At 31.7% G+C, this 17816-nt stretch overlaps 1 protein-coding gene across 3 annotated transcripts in view; it reads right to left on the bottom strand.

Moving 5' to 3' along the window:
• The window catches only part of Ecr (ecdysone receptor), a 76048-nt gene that overhangs the window by 12984 nt on the left and 45248 nt on the right, over positions 1-17816 (bottom strand). For all 3 annotated transcript variants that reach the window (XM_018459983.1, XM_018459984.1, XM_018459985.1), the window contains one exon: positions 3599-4056. In XM_018459983.1, the coding sequence (XP_018315485.1) occupies positions 3599-4056 (458 nt within the window). The remainder of the gene's footprint in view (positions 1-3598; positions 4057-17816) is intronic.

The following is a 17816-nucleotide window of genomic DNA, read 5'->3' as shown; positions in this document are numbered from 1 at the left end:
CTTTTTGAATGTGGTAGGGATAGCGATTATCTCCTTTTACAGTTCGCCAAATTGTTTGTGGTGACACTCCCAATACAGCCGACGCATTCCGAACGCTGGTCTCAGGATGATTGTCAAAATGTTGTAAAATACGATTCCCTGCCTGCAAATCTCTTCGTAACGCTGCTTGAAATCGGTTGTTTTCTTGTCGAATTGAAAATGTTCCAGTCTCTCGCAATCTATTAAATGTCAACATAAACACTCTTCGGTTTGGCACTCTTCTGTTTGGAAATCGTCGTGCATATTCTCGCACCGCCTTTAAAGCATTACCGTTGCAGAAACCGTATACAAAAACCATATCAGCATATTCACTATTAGAATACGTACGCGGCATATTGCAAAAGACAAAATTCATCTACTGTTAAAGGCTTTCAAAGAGCGACTGACAAATTCATAACAGAAAGTGGAAAATGTAATCAAATATGTCGGTGCTAGATATGGCAAGAAATGTAAACATTTTTTTTCGATTTCTCTGAAACGGAGCAAAAACGAGCATATGTCTATAGGACTTTTTTTCTTAGTTTTTTACTCCTCTACACGCTCCCGAAGTTTTGCCATTTAATTTGGAAACACCCTGTATATTTTTTTACAGTAATTCTTACGAAAATAAGATATCAAGAAACATATTTATTATTAGAAAATAACAAATATTATTAAAAAAAACTAGAATTTATTCATGATATTATTTCAAAACTAAATATGTGTTTAAATTCCAAAAATTAAGCAAGAAAAATTAAAATATTGTTACGTTCGCAAGAGACATCCCTTTGGTTTGAGCGGGCATTGAAAAGATAATCATGGAGCGTTCCCTGCACTAAATTCCAAATAAGTACCAATAATGGTTGGCACATGTTTGGCCAAATATAGTTTTGTGCAGTGGATAGCCAGATATAACCAAATTTATACATAGCTTGAAATTCACATTTGGCCAAACTAACTGTTGTCTGTAAAAACCAATATATTGCAAAGTCACTTGAAATTCTAGATATATCTTAATCATAGTCTTAATTGGAAATACTGGTATATTCCAATTAACTATGGTACAAATGGGATTGGCGTATTTAACCTTAAATCATTAATACATGGAAATCCGTACATAAGTGAAAATATAGAATAAGTGGATAGAGAGATAGAGCTGTTGACGACGTTGTAACAGCGAGACGAGGAGCTTGTGTAGCTGCGAGGGAAACTACGGGAGCTCGAATCACTACAAAATGCCCAGTTAAGTTTTTTAGAAACGGAGTCATTTTTAATTCTAGAGATGGCGCGCGCGATGACGCATACGTTCAAATTTCGCGAAGAACTCGGCTATAAGTTAAAACCCGAATCCTTCGACGCGCGACGGCACCGTTTACGCGAGTTCTTCTCGTAATTCGAGTTGATCGCGCGAGCGAATCGCTGAAGCGAAACGATGAAGACCATCACTTTAGCTTCTTGTTTGAGAGGAAAAGTCTTGAAAAAGACACGCGCGCGTCCGTGTCAATAACTGATTCAAACTCGAATCTGTCAAATCAGATTCCAAAACGATCGATCTATCCTATCATTAGGAAACGTTCGCAACTATTTTCTCAATGCCCGCTCAAACCAAAGAAATATCTCTCGCAAACGTAACATTATTAATACATGTAAAAATGTATTTTTCATAATTATACTGAATGTCTAATAACTTTCTCGACAATGCTCGTGGGCAGGTAGAGCGGACTAAACTGAGTCAAAAAGTTCTCTATTATTTTGTAATTTTCGCAATTTTTTTAGTTACAATGTGCAAAATGTTTAAAATCAATGCATAAGATAACTTTAAGGCATAATTAATAGTTCTTTAAAAACATCTTTGAGATGTTTCATAAAAAACTCTGAAAAATATTTTAAAGTTGTTTTATGGGTCAATTTTATCCGTTCATTTTTAGAAATTAACCTCGTTACTGTTGTGGAAATTATTTCATAAAAATAACACAATATTCAAGTAAAATGTTAAACAATATGCTGAAGTAAACCACAGAAAGTTACATACGTGCTCGCGTAGAAGTCAAAATTATCAAAATACAAAAACTGTTATTTATTGCTAAAATTTTTGAGTTTTATCGAGACTACTTCGCTATAGATATAAGAAAAACTATGGAGGGAGGAATACTAAAAGCGCTAGTGTCGCAAACAAAAACACAACAGAGAAATGTTCGTTTGTTCATGCATCTGGGACACGGTGTTAGAAGTATAGGTGGTCCGACTGAATATCTTTTTCATATGCAGCCCCGTGATCATTTCGGGTTAGCGCTTTCGTTACTAGGGGGCGTCGTAGTTTCAAGTACCGAATAAAAAGGTGAGAAGACGTGAAAAAAGGATAGATGACACAAATAGTGCTGATAGCGCACTCCTCGAATGCAGCTCCTCGCAATGCTGAAGGATACTGCTGCACAATGAGAGCGAGTGAGGTGAATAGTACTTGACCCTCACACCCTCTGGTGGCAGTCTTTTAATTAAATCATCCCAAAATAATCACAGCTCGAAAAGGTAAGCCGGACCACCTACACTTCTAACATCATGATCTGGGACCTAGGCACCTATCATGTAACAAAATCGGAATGGATCGAAATTATTCAATTATTCCCTATATTTCTATTGTATTTTCTGGGGAAAACGGAATAATTCCGATCAGAATTCATTCCGATTTTGTTCCACGATAGATGCCCTGGGTCAGTTTGATCTCCGCGCGACTACTGAAGGGTTAAGATAATAAGAAGTCAACAATATAAGAGATACTTTTCTTCTTGCAAAAATATTTAAATAATTTCAAATAGTTCTAATTAACTATTTCTTAGTTTTTCAATGCATTTATATATATATAAACGATTCAATTAATAAAAAATGCCAAGGCATTTTTTACATAATTTGATCTTTCATGATATTTTACAATAGAATGAAAATATCACAGAAAATATCAACATCTTATAAGATATTTCATAATTATTCAGATGTTTTTATACATACAAAAAATATAAAATATCTCATAAAATATTCATTTTCTGATAGTTTTAATCTTTATAAAATAATGATATAAATCATTAGACAGAGATATAGATAGATAGATAAATAGATGAGAGGGAGAGAGAGAGGGAGGGTAGAAGAGGGGAAAGATGAAGGGGAGAGGGGATGAGAGGTAGAGAGGGAGGGGGAGAGAGTAAATTTAATTAATCAAGATATAAAGAAAATACATAGTTATTTTTAAAATATATTTGCTATTTCATTTAAATGATATATAAGTATAAATAACATAATAAAATTAATATTTAAAAATATACAATTGCAAATTGTAACTTTTTTTAATTGTATATGTACTTTCTTTATACCAACCGATTTATTGCATTATTTTATATAAAAAAATTAAGATAAGTTAAAAAAATAAATATTTTTTAGATAATACTTTTTTATACAAAGTATTTCATATTTTACAGTAAAATTGAGATAGATGTTTTGCATCAAATGCTTGCTGAAGAAAAATATTTCTAACTTATAAAAATTCTCAGAAAAAATATCGTATAGGATAATACGATATGATATCTACCTTTTGCGCTTTTTTCTCTTTTCTTTTTACCGCACATTGATATTCGGGCACAACACATTCCGGCCTCATGCCAACCGTTAAACACTTCTTTAGTCTGCATTCCTGGCACTTGCGGCGCATATACATGTCGATCTCGCAGCCATTGCCGTACTTGCACTGATATACAGCGTTCCTAGTGATGCTTCGTCTGAAAAAGCCCTTGCAGCCTTCGCATGTAAGAGCGTTGTAATGATAACCAGACGCACGATCGCCACATACAAGGCACAATTCTTCTTGTTGTCGAGGTGTGGGTCCTTTTCTTTTCTTTGCATCAGGTCCTTCACCACTTCCAACCCCGCTGCCTCCGCCACCGCTGCCACCACTGCTGCTACCGCCACCTCCGCCACCTCCGCCGCCACTTCCCCCAGAATTATTTCCGTAACCGTTTATTGAACCTGGTTGAGATAGTTCATCCCTCCCTGAAATTAAAATATAAATTTGTTTATTATAATGATATGAATTTAGTTGTATTTAAATGAATCAACTGTACGATTACAATGGTAACATGAAATTATTGGCAACACACGTGGGAATTTCATATGTATAGAGGTATTGAATACTGACAAAGTACCGATCTTATATCAAAAAAACGAGTTCCATATTTCAATTCTGGCTCTGACCAGCATTAAAAAATATTATCGACTAATGGGCGAATTGGTATTGAATAGGGATGTGCGATCTCCGGATCGATTCGCTAAAAATGAATTTTTGCAAAAAATCACTTTATAAAAAAAGTCCTCCTTGTTAAAAAAAAGCGATTCTTTACAAAATATCGATTTAAAATTGCTCTTGTCGTTTAGGAAGATCGATCTTTTGGACATTGGAACATCTCTAGTATTGAATAGTAGTATTGATCACTATATTATCGGTCCGTACAAAAATTGATCAAGATAACATATCGGATGTCAGTATTGAAACGGTACATTGCTGATAGATTAGCAATATCATATCCATATTGAAATCGGCAAAAGAAATATGTCCAGTGACTATACTAAACCAATATATTGTCAATAGATTTTCAATGCGATATCTATGTTCAAATTGTCAAAAACAGTGCATTGGATAGTGTCAGCATCAAAACGGATGGTATCGATACTGTTTTATGAATTGTACTACAGTATATCTGTAGTACAATTCATAAAAAAATTTATCAAGTATCGGCATCAAATCAATATATTGTCGGTAAATTTTCAGTTTCGCGTCTACACTAAACAATGTCAAACATATTAACATATAATATATTAAAATATGATAGTAATAAGGCTCAACAAATTTAAAAAAACGAGAAAAAAAGGGCTGCGAGCCAAAGTCTGTCGTTAAAATTTAAAAAGTTAGTAAATAAAACATACAAAATAATCGAATTTAAAATTTAATAACATATGTCAATTATAAACAAACAAACGTTTCGATCCTCATCGGATCATTCTCAATGTTAGCGCATAATTAAAACAATTTATTTAAAAATTAATATAATATTCGTTCTCAAAAAATTCGATCTCACTCATGGTTTAGACACAGTTGTTAATTTTTTCATTTTCTCCTCAATCCAGTAGGTAAAATGTAACTTCGAGATTATAAGCATATCACGTTGGTATCGATTATAAATTATCAATTATATTGTGTTGATAGTTACATTGTATAAAGATTGTTGGCGCAAGACTATTGTTTCTGTTAAATTTTATAAATATAAGTAATCGCAAATTAATATAATAAAAGGTAATACATTAAGTAAATTAATGAAAATTAATTTTGTATAATCTATATATATATTATATTAAATGAATATATATATAATTTAGTAGTAGCTAAATTAAAAAAGGATCAATACCTTAAGTCAAGAATTAGTTTTATGTAAGAATCTCGATCAAAAGCGCAGACAATTGTAAATGAAATTTAGAAAATGCGAAGAGAGTGAAAAAGATCATTTAACTTAAAAGCTCTGAGACAATATAAGTTCGACATTCGAAACAGGAAGACAAAATAGAAGGAAAAGGAGAACGTAAAGGGGATAGGAATGTACAGGGAAAGAAAGAGAAAGGGGAGAGTAAAGAGCGAGAAGGAAGGTAATTATGAAGGAGAGAGGGATTGTATGACATTTAGGTAAGATTCCGGTAATGATTCAGTATCGTTTTGCTTGTTTAAACTTTGTCTTTGTCTCTTTATATGAATCACTTCGGAAATCAATCTTTTATTATAGGAAGATTCGCTATCCAAAATTTTAACATCATTTCATCTGAAATTGTAGTCAAAATTGATACGATGGTCGGTTATGACAGTCGGAGTACCGAACTTTTAATTGATATCAGAGATATGTTCGCGTAATCTCGTACTCAATTTTCTTTTCGTTTGGCCAACATAGCTAGCATCACAGTCATCACAAGAGATCTTATATACCACATTATGATTAGAAAGCAAATCTAGTTCGTCTTTTCCTCTCTTGATAAAACTTTAACGTGTTAGTAATAGAAAAAGCTAATTTACAATGAAACATACTAGAGATAGGTAAAAAAAACTTTCGGAAATTTTACGTAAGGAATAAAGCAAAATTTTTCTTTGATTTGTAAATTATGTGTAACATGTTTGTTGTGAATGTGAAATTTTAATCTTTTTTCTTTTCCCCCTCTCACTCATCTCTCTCCCCCCTCCCTCATCATCCCCTCCCCTCTCTCTCTCTCTCTCAATATAATAAGCTCAAGAAGCATTGCGATTTGATTCTTCCTGCTTAGTTTCCCTTATCTCCTAATTAATTTTTTAAATCCTTCAGTGTCCGCTAATATTCTTCGTAATATATTTGTTACATATTTTGAATATTTTTCTATATCCATTGTATTTTGAATTCGTATATAAGACGGTATTTCTTAAGATAATTCTTTTCCAAATTAATGATCTAATCTTTCTTTGTTTGTAATTTTAATAATCTAAGTTAACAAATTTATAATTAGAGTTGAAATTTAATTATTGATACTTAACAAGTCGCAGAGAATCTCAAGCGATAAACGGACTTAATAACAACTTATGTTACGTTGAAAGATAGCAATAATGTCGGCACGGGTTGTCACCCCCATCATAATATTGATTTTAGATTTGATTTCACATGGATAAGAATCTTTCCCCACCTTTTTTTTACATTGCATTCCTAAGTAGGATGTGGTGAGAAGCTTGCGCAAGGGGTTGTTGCCACTTAAGTATATAAGGATTGAATAATTAGTCGTTGAATTTTTGAATCGAAAAGATTTCTGTTCTAAATCTGTCATTAGAAAACGGTCTTTAGGTTGAATGATCTGCGTAATCCGTTACCAATTAAGTTTCGGATCAAGTCTACGTGGTCCTCTTGAAAGGGGATCTGACAGAAGTTGGAATCAATTATGTATATATATAGTGATACTTGTTAGAAAAGTTAAAAATTCATTAAAGGTAAATTAATTTTTAAATATTGTTGATTGGTTGATTTGTCTTTTGATCTTTGTCGGTATCATCTAACTATTATCAATCTAATATTTTAACCCCAAGCTGAACTTATAAATTTGGAAACCTGTCGCTGACAAAAAAAAAGAGCGTAACGACGGTTCTGCGATATTTAACTGTTGACGAGAAGTGCGACAATAATCAAACATCTTTTAGAGTGATAAGTGTTTGTTTAGGAAATTATTAATTTAACTGGTTTTGAATGCCTAAAAGAGCCGGATGACGAATTCAGATTAAAAGGATCAAATTTCTAATCAAGCAAAGTTTATTTTTAATACCAACCTTTTCCCACTTTACTAAAAATTTTATTAATTCCAAAATCCGAATGAAATCCGTCCAGACATTTCCCGAAATGATAATTATATTAGTAATAATAAAAATGTTAATATAATAGTAATAGTAGTAATAATAAATCTACTCAAAATTATAAATTATCTAAAATTGAACATCAAATTAATTATCGAAATTATGAAATAATTAAGAAAAGTGATCCTCGATATCTTGAATATAAAATTCGATTAAACCGCACAACCTTGTCCAGGATAAAGTATTTAAATGTGTTGACCCAAAAACAGACATTCATTTCTAAATAAATAGCCATGGTTTGTGACAATATCAATATTTTTAATTTGTATATTTAATATGATCTTAATATCACACATAACGATCTTTTACAAATCTTAGAAAAGAAAATAATAATTCTTAATTTAATTTAAATTTAATGTTTAGCAAACAGGTTCAAAGTTTGTTATAAGAATACATGATTAGAAATTAGGAATCGTGATTAATGTTAATTTTTTGACATTTTCGTTAAGAAAATATTAGTTAATAATTCTAAAAGTAATGTAAAATTGGATGACATGCTATACATACTTATATATATGTGTGTGTGTGTGTGTGTGTGTGTGTGTGTGTGTGTGTGTGTGTGTGTGTGTGTGTATACAATAAACAAATCGAATATATAGTTTGTATGTATTATTGTTTCAAAGAATCCAATATTACATTAGTTTATATCTATTATTACTATTATAAATTGTGTTTCTGTATTAAAAGTAAAGGAAGCCAATAAATATTTACAAAGTAAAAGAACGTAAATTTTGAACCTCGATTGAATATTACGTACATTTCTACGCTAAATCGAGAAAGACAATGCGCGAAACGTTGCGGGTTTTAATATTCTTTAGCAAGGTTTCCATGTTGGTTAGTACTTCTCTGTCACGACGTAGCAGTGAGCGGCCTTGACTCTGGCTTCTTGGTGAATGTCTATACAAGTGAACACACACAGTCACTCGTGTCCTCCTTGTTCTCTTGTCTTACCTAACAAATAGCGAGTGTTTCCCTCTCTATTTCTCCCACCGCACTGCGCTGTTTTCAGCTCAGAGATGAAAGCTAAAACGGGCCAGTGAGCACTGCTTCGTTTCCTTCCAGACTGTAGTTAAGCGAGCGTGTGAAAAGAGGAAGTGAAAAAACATAGACGTGATCTCGTACATAAAGCGAGAGAAAAAATTAGATTTGCGTGCAGGAATCCTTAAAAAAATACGTATTCACAAATACATATTTTCTAACAGGATGTTCATTTAAATTTTGAAAAGATATTTCTAAAAACTTGATTTTCCATAAACATATACTCATATAAATTTCTGAAGAAAATGTGAATATTTTTTATGCAAATTGAAAATAAATTATATATTTTTATTATATTTTTTATTATATTTTCTTCTTAAGAAATTCCTTCGTACGCGTATAACCACGAAAAAAAAGATAAAGAACTAAAAGATAAAGAACTCTTTAAATCACATATAAATTATTGAAAAAAATTTTTTTCAATGGACATTTCACAGCTTATAAAATTTATATTCTTTCATTTTTGAAGAAAAAATAATAAAACAAAATTTCTCTATAATAATAAACAGAATGTCATAAAGATAACCTGAGGAGTCATACGACTTTAAAAATTTCGGGAGACAAAAAAATTTATATTTTTCACTTATTTAAAGCCGTACAAAAGAAATCAGTATAGATTACTTTCTCATAGTTTTTATAAGTTTTATTCTCAAAAATATTAAAAAATTACAAAATTTACGTTTTAAAAGACATTAAAACCGGGGGGTTGGTCACGGAGGTAATTTTTGTACAACGGCTAGGTAATTCAGCGACAATCCAAACGAAATTTTGGGTAATCCAAGGTAATTTTTATGCGAATACACGAGCGATTAAAAATTACGAAATGCATCCTTATCTACAACTTTTAGTAAGCTATCGACATTTAATTAAAAAAAAAAAATAAATAAAAATTATTTAACAAGAGAGATGTTCTTTAACGACGGTTGAATTGGTAAAAGATACAATCCTAGTATATATACAGGGTGTCCCAGAATGATTGTTAAATATTTCGTGTACTGGTAGAGCAAACTAAACAGGACGTCACTCAACTGTCCGGAACCGATTTGATTCTCCGTGAAATATGTTGTTAAACACAAAAATCTAAGAGGCACGTATTTTTTTTATACGTGCGCTAACTCATGTTTAAGGGGTGAAACGCTCCTTTGAAAAAAAAATGGTATTTCTATTTCGAGCAGAATACCGTCGGAAGTATAAAAGATAGAAAAAGTTTTTTTAAACAAAAGTTGTTGGTTTCAAGAGTACTTCAATGTTGTGAAGAAAAAAAATTTTTTTAATTTTTTTGTTTAACAATTGTTAACATATACCAAATGTATTTACATGAATATTTACATATATAATACCAAATGTTTTTACATGAAAACTTTTTTAATTAAATTTTTTAATTTCGTACAACAGAATTTTATTCAAGATTCACATATGATTTGGATTGAGAGAGAGGTAACAATTTTTAAAGATTATAATAATTTAGCGCCCTCCTGGTAGAAATTTCCTGTCAGTGCCACGATACTGGCCAGCGCCACGATACTTTGCCATTGGCTGCGTTCAGCAGAACGTTTGTTTTGCAACTGTTGGAAGTTTCCTTCGCGCTGATTGGATCATACTTTTAGATCTAGAAGAATGGTCCTATCTCAGTAGACAATCATAAAACGGTTGCAAAACTGTTGAGTCTGCTGAACGCAGTCATCGCTTTGCCACGCCTCTTAAAAAATCTGACATGGTCCATAAGAGGCCTAGTCTTGTGCCCGATATGGACCTAATATGAAAATAGCTTAGCATTCGCAGTAAAATTTATTACATAGTATCCAACGTAGCCCACGACAGGCCCAGGCTCGCGCTTCACATGATGAAAATATGACCGCAGCGCTTGTTCGCATCGCAGTATTTGGCTGACAGATTTTCTAACCTGAATAGTCGTAAACTTTAATGATTAATATCTCAAGCTCGCGGGGCAAAGTAACGCTTTTTTCTGCCAGATTCTTTCGTTTTATGTAAAACCACATCAAGTAAACCTGATCTCATTGATTTTTTAGGTGGCAGTGGCGAAACTAAATTGTTACCCTTTTTTCTTGCCAATCTTCATTTTTACACAAAAAATGAATAAAATTAGGCTTATTCGACATGTTTTTCATAAAACGAAGGAATCTGGCAGAAAAATGCGTCATTCTGCCCCCTGACCCTGAGATATTAATCTTACGACTATTGAGGTTAGAAAATTTGTCACAGCCTGGTGCTAACAAGTATCGTGTCGGTGCCGAGGACAATCACTTCTCGACGGAAAGAACGGCAACAAGGATGAGATAGACTGGGGAAGGAAAACACTAGATAGCACAAACACAAATAGCACAGTCAAACACGGCTACACTCAAAAATAAAACATGCAACACTCAGATCGCAGCGAGACGAAACACATCCACCACGGTCGAACGATCTCTTGAGACAATCGTTTTGTCATTATCATTTCCTAGGTCATTATCATTAATAAATACCAACGTATTATTTTGTTTCCATGTAATTTCCTCAAATATTAATAATATTAAACTGTCAGCAGAGGCATGAAATTAAAAATGGTTACAGTAGAAAGTATATAAGTAACGTTGGAAATGACTTGATCATAAACGTGCGATTAGCTTAGCGTAAATGTATTGGACTACCGTTCTAGGGATCGTAGGTCGTAGGTTCAAATCTTGCCGGCGATGCGTTTTTTAATAATTGTAGTTAATAAGACAGAATATAGGTATGCGAAAAAGTAAATAATAAATTGAACTGGAAAAATAGAAGTAATAATAATAAATAAATTATTTTTTTCGTTAAGAGGTATAACTGTAATTTTTTTTATTACATAGAAAAACTGTTTTCGCTTAAGAAAATTTTTTTGTTATATATAAAAAATATATTTCTTTCATTTAAAAAAAGTTGCAAAATTATAAAAACTATTTTTTAAATTCTAGTAGAAAGGAACAACAAAAAAACTTCTTCAAATCAAAGAAATTGAGTCGATGTCGATCCCATTATTTCTTAATTCTTAATGTGCTATGTATACGCCAGGCTAGTCGCCTGGTGGCGCCTGGTCAGTCCGTTGATGACGGTACGTCAGTCGCTCGCCAGGGCCACTAGACAAAACGTGACGTTGCTGGCGCGGCGCTTGCAAATTTGTCAAATTGTCATGCTAGTTTCTGATGTGGCAGCATGGTATCCAGACTAGAGTCATACTAGCTCCTTATCTAAATTTCTACCAATGCCATCATTGATATCAAATCTTTTATATATCTTAACGTATCATTCAAATTAAATAGAATTTTAACTTGGTGATAAAGATACAAAAATACGTATCACTCATCATATATAAATTAATAAAGATATTATTACTCGGAACTTAGATTTCATTTCTTAATTTAATAAAATTTTTTTGCAGAACACGTATTCACAACGTTTTATCTTTTTTTAAAAAGGTAAATTTATACTGATATGCATTTTATAGTGTTTAACGTCTTCTTATAAACAGTATATGAATTAATCAATTTAGTACACATTTTTTCCCAAGAACCGAAGAATACGCATTCTGAACGCCTATTTCTACCTTTCTTGTAAAAGGTAATGTATTGATATCATGCATTTTGTAGTGTTTAATGTTTTCTTATAAATTCATTTTTTAATTTAGCAAAATTTTTTTCTCGCAAAACATATATTACAAATAACCCCGAGAAAAATGGAACAGATCTGATTATATCTCATCAGATCTGAACCACTCAGATCTGAATTGATCAAAATATTGGCTTTATCTAATCAGATCCACAATTAAACACACATACATGATGAGATCTGATTCAATCCTTGAACAGATATAATTAGATCTGACCTTGGAAAAAATTTTTCATATAATATTAATTAATTCAATTTTATTGCTAAAATAAGTATTATTGATTAGCGTATCATATTCCACAATACATGCAATAAAATTATGATTAAAAAAATGTTTCCCCATTTAAATTCGGAAATTAATTTTATAGTTCTCTCAAGCGATCACTCATCCAAAGCTGTACCACATCTAACGTTGCTTTACCTCTGCGATCGTACAGGAACTGCTACTTTGATGATCCATGAACACTGAATGTTAATGCTTATGTAGGTGTGACATATCTAGTCAACAGATGTTGTACATACTCTACCTAAATTTCATATCTCATTGTATCTTATTTTATCGAATCAGACATAATTAGATCTCTTTCATTTCTTCCCGGGACCTTTTCAGTTATTAAGAAGTTATTAAGAGAATTCAGTTATTAAGAAGTTATTAAAATTAAAATGGACAATTCACCTCCGATTATCTTGATCTTCCCATACGTTATGAAGGTCATCACACCGAATAACCTTCAGAAGGTTTTAGCAGTCGCCCGTCGCACATTAAAAAGTTACTGAAAAGAAAATAGGGAATTCAACTCCGATGATGTTGACCTTGGCATCATTGTCAATAAGATCATGACCCTGAGTGACCATCGAAGGGTTTTGGCAGTCACTCGTTGATTATTAAGAAGTTATTGAAATTAAAATGGACAATTCACCTCCGATGACCTCCCATACGTTATGAAGATCATCACACCGACTAGCTTTTGGAAGGTTTTAGCAGTCACCCGTCACACGTTAAAAAGTAATTAGAAACGAAATAGTCCATTCAACTCTGATGATGTTGACCTTGACATAATTGTCAAGATCATGACCTTGAATGACCATCGAAGGGTTTTGGTAGTCGCTCATTGGTTATTAAGAAGTTAATAAAATTAAAATGGACAATTCACCTCTGATGACCTTGATCTTCACACACCTTATGAAGGTCATCCTACCGAACCTTCGGAAAGTTGTAGCAATAATCCATCACACTTTACAAAGTTATTAAAAAAAGATAAAATGACATTGACATACATTGTCAAAGTCATAACACTAAGTGACCATCAGACAGTTTTAGCAGTCGATTCGTTAAAAAGTTATTAAAAAGTAAAGTAAAAAGGTTGAGATTGCCATCTATCGATTGAAGTTCGAAATGTAATCCATGGGCCAGGCAGGCCCAACGACGACAACGACGTTAATAATAATAGTAATAGTAGTAATAATGACAAGAACGTTTTTTAAAATAAACAAAATTTGGAACTTGTTACAATATCTTCGCTCGTAGGGCAAATAGAAAAAAAATTAATGCATTTTCATTATACAATTCGGGTACAAGCTATTGATTGACCATACATAGAATGGGTACAGCTATTATTGAGATATAACAATCGAGATCTCGGAAAACTCACCGCTCCGCGTAAAGATACACTGTCTCGCACTAAAATGCTATGCGTTTTTCTTAGCGCCGAGGCACTATCGTGTCTCTGGATTTATTATTTTAGTATTTCTATTACAATTGTAAATTTATTTGTTACAATCGTAATTTTATTTGTTTTTTTATGTTTATTTCGTAATTTTATTATTAAAAATATGTTCTTCTAACAAAAAATACTATTTATATAACATTTTAAAATATAAATATAGTAAAAGTTTCATATTTAAAAATATCCTATTTTTCAGTTGAGCTACTATTGTATAACTCCCTACAAAGAAATTTTTTTTAAATAAAACAAAACTAATAAAAAATTTTTAACAAATTTTAAACGAATTACACTTTAAAATCTCAAAATTATATATGTATATATAATATACAGTGTGTCCTAAAAAAATCGGGCCACCTGAAGATCTCGGAAAATATAAGTTTTACAGAAATGTTTCAGACAAAAGTTGTAGGGTACAAAAAGATCTATTTACTGATCTTATCAATTTGATAGGTGACGTCGCCAAGATCAGATCAAGGTCACATCGATTTTTTTAAATTAAACATCCTTCTCTTGATTTCGGAATCTAACTGGTGTCGAGAGCTTTCCAAAATGCTATAAGGAAATATTGTTTCATTAAGTACTTTTCGAGTTATAAGTAGTTTCTAAAATCTATCATAAACAATAAATTGAAAATCATATTTAAACAGAACAAAAAAATCATCGTGATTAAAATGACTCTAAAATGTTTACTAAAAGTCATTTTTTGATCAATCACGATTCAGTTAATTAATGTTGATGTTATTGTGAGTTGTTCTACTTTAATTTCAAAAAACTTTTGTATATGAATAATGATATTGTGTGGAGACTGCAGGTGTAAGTGACTTTCTATTTTTTTAATAGTGTTTATGTATATATGCTTATTATACATATAATGTGATTAATTAATCAAAATAGTTGGCAATATAATTACCATTTTTGAGAAATACTTTAAGTTTATTTCAATAAGTTTGTAATCTGTAAACAGATTACAAAACTCTTACTAAATTTAAAATACTTCAGAAATGATATTTAAATATATGTTTAATTGATACTTAAATAATATTTAAATTTATTACGTCGACATAGTAAATGTAAATATTATTTAAGTATCAATCAAGTATATATCTAAATATCATTTTTGAAGTACTAAAAATAGTTAAAAACTTTTTGGTAATATTTCAAAAAGATTGCAGATTCTTTCTGTGACATTTCATCAATTTTTCAACAAGGTTTCATGTGCGAGAATCGCGGACATTTTGCTATTTCAGAGCTGTCTTAGAAATGTTGCGGACATTTTGCTATTTCAGAGCTGTCTCAGAAATGTTGCAGACATATTTCGCAATTTTTATGAAATGTTTCACTTTTTAGTTGAAATATTTCCGAGATATTTCTGAAAACTTTCGGTGCTGTATGGAATATGTGTATACATATTTAATCAGGGTTGGAAAAATTACTTTATAAATTACTTATGTATTTAAGTAAAAAAAGTTATACGAAATTGGAGCAAATAGTAAAATGTAATATAAAAAATAACTTATTATACTCAATTTCTATAATAAATGCATATAAAGTAACCTAAAAGATAACTTATAAGTAACTTGTAAAGTAACTATCTCAATCATGTATTTAACGTGCATTTCAAACGGAAGGAAAGCATGCCTGAACACGTTCAAATTTATCGCGTAACGATGACGTATACTTGTTAACAATTCTGATTGGCCCGTGAGTGTGGATATGCGCACGAGCATACTTGTCTTTATATTATGAGTTGGATCTGAGCGCAGAAGACGTTAAGACGTTAGTTAGTTAGTATTAGTACTTTATAAAGTCATCTTGTATCGCGAACCGCAAAGAGATGTGAGCTATTAGCCTTTATAATACGTATTATTGTAAAACTTGGTTATGTTACATCAAGACCTTGTTGATTAATGGTTTGTGATCCTACAATTCGTTATCTAAATATGAAAGGTCAGACCCCTATTACCTTGGACCCCCTACCATCGCAAATCGAGTTGGGACATGGTCAAAAATTTAGAGCTATTTTGTTGCTAATTTGTTGCTCTAAAGTGAATTTTGTTGCTCCAACCGTTTAACAGGAAAGAAAAATAAGATGGGTGGATCCAGGTTAATAGCAAGCTAGACCACTTGTAATAAAAAAAGTATATAGAGGTGCGATATATTAAAAAAACAAGTACACCAGATTTTGTTGCTTTTTTATTGCTCCAAGATAGCAAAAACATATTGAAAATATAACACTGTTAAACAAATATCTATAAACAATCAGAACTGCATAGTCACGCGTCGCAGTGTAGCATTGTAACTAAAAGTTACATGTATAGAATTTGTTGCTCGCATGAGTTTGGTATCTGTTCTAGAGATCATATACTATCAAAATATATTGATATTCGAATGTGTTGCTAACTGTAATACATAAAAAACAATTAGCTTATCTCGCCCGTTCCCACGCCGTGCACTAAGATCCCTTAAATCTTGTTTGAAGAATTTGTTGCTTGCATGTATTTGGTACTGTGAAAATCTATTAACGATTGACTGGCGAATGTAGTTTCGGTAAGGATTATTGAAACGAACTGCTGGAACTTTCTCAAAAACTTTTATTCGGTGGACTTACAACACGTCTTGCTAGTATGAACGTTCTTTCGATTCTCTGGTCTACAGCTAGGCAGGGTTGCCAACTTTTTGAGAAATTTTCCTACACGAGCGCGGCTGAAATTCTACCAAAACCTACTAACATCGAACAAATTAATAACAAAAAAAAAAAGAGGGAAATAACAAGTAGAACATAGCGATTAAAAATCGATTGTTTCACCGACTTAAAATTTATTAAAATTTATTTACTGCAGAAACACGTTCAAAGTAACAATATTTATTTATTCTGTACTAATAATAAAACTGAATATAAATTTCATTTCTATTACAACATAACATAAGTTTCATTTTAGACATACTTGAAGTTTTAACATATATATCGTACTTTTCTCATAAAATTTTTTATAACTGACTTTTATAGGAACTTTTGAAATTTAACATATTTAATGAAAATATAAACGTATTTAATAAAAATATTAAAATATAATATAAATTAATCGACAATCACAAGTCACAGAAGTGCCAACAGCAATTCGATCTATCAGTTGTTTAATTTTCACGTTGGCAGTCGTGATCATTGAGTTGAGGAGCATTTATTCTTGCCGTAACCTGTAATAATTGACCAATCAGTCGAGTAAAATTAAGACAGTAGACTCCAGTACCTTGGTAAAACCATCAGCCTTGACAATAGAAAACAGTATTTTTTATTTTTCCTTGAATTATAAAAGCAAAAAAGTACTAGATTTCCTACGTACTACTGTCTATGTAATTATCCTACAATCGCCCATTCTAAAACTACTAGAATTAGTAGGATTCTTACTGAATTGACAACCCTGCAGCTAGGTAACATGTTGGAAGGGATAGCATGCGCCAACAGCGCAAACTCCCCCTAGGGACAACGCTCTCGATCCAGTATGATGAATTGATACGCGCAACTGATCTAACTTAACGCGAGATATTACGATACTAACAACTAATTATAACAGGTACTAAAATGTAGCTTGCTATTAACCTGGACTCACCTATTTTATTTCTTTTCTACTAAACGATTGGAGCAACAAAATTCGCTTTAAAGCAATAAATTATCGGCAAAATTGCACTAAATTTTTGACCATGTCCCAATTCGATTTTCGATGGTAGGGTACTCCAGGTTAACATAAGGATAAGGTCAGTCGTACACATAAAATGACAAAAAAAGATTAAGTTAAATCTCCAGAAAGTAAAATTACAAAATCATGCTGAGATACTGAATATCAATATTTCGAATTATTGTGTGTGTCAAATAGGAGATGTTTCTCCAAAAAAATAAAAGTAATCATTTTTACAACATACATAGTTACGCGAATGCATATCATAGT

The sequence above is a fragment of the Mycetomoellerius zeteki genome, unplaced genomic scaffold, assembly GCF_001594055.1.
Source record: "Mycetomoellerius zeteki isolate Tzet28-1 unplaced genomic scaffold, Tzet1.0 scaffold9, whole genome shotgun sequence".
NCBI lineage: Eukaryota > Metazoa > Arthropoda > Insecta > Hymenoptera > Formicidae > Mycetomoellerius > Mycetomoellerius zeteki.
This window is presented reverse-complemented; position numbering and strand designations above follow the sequence as displayed.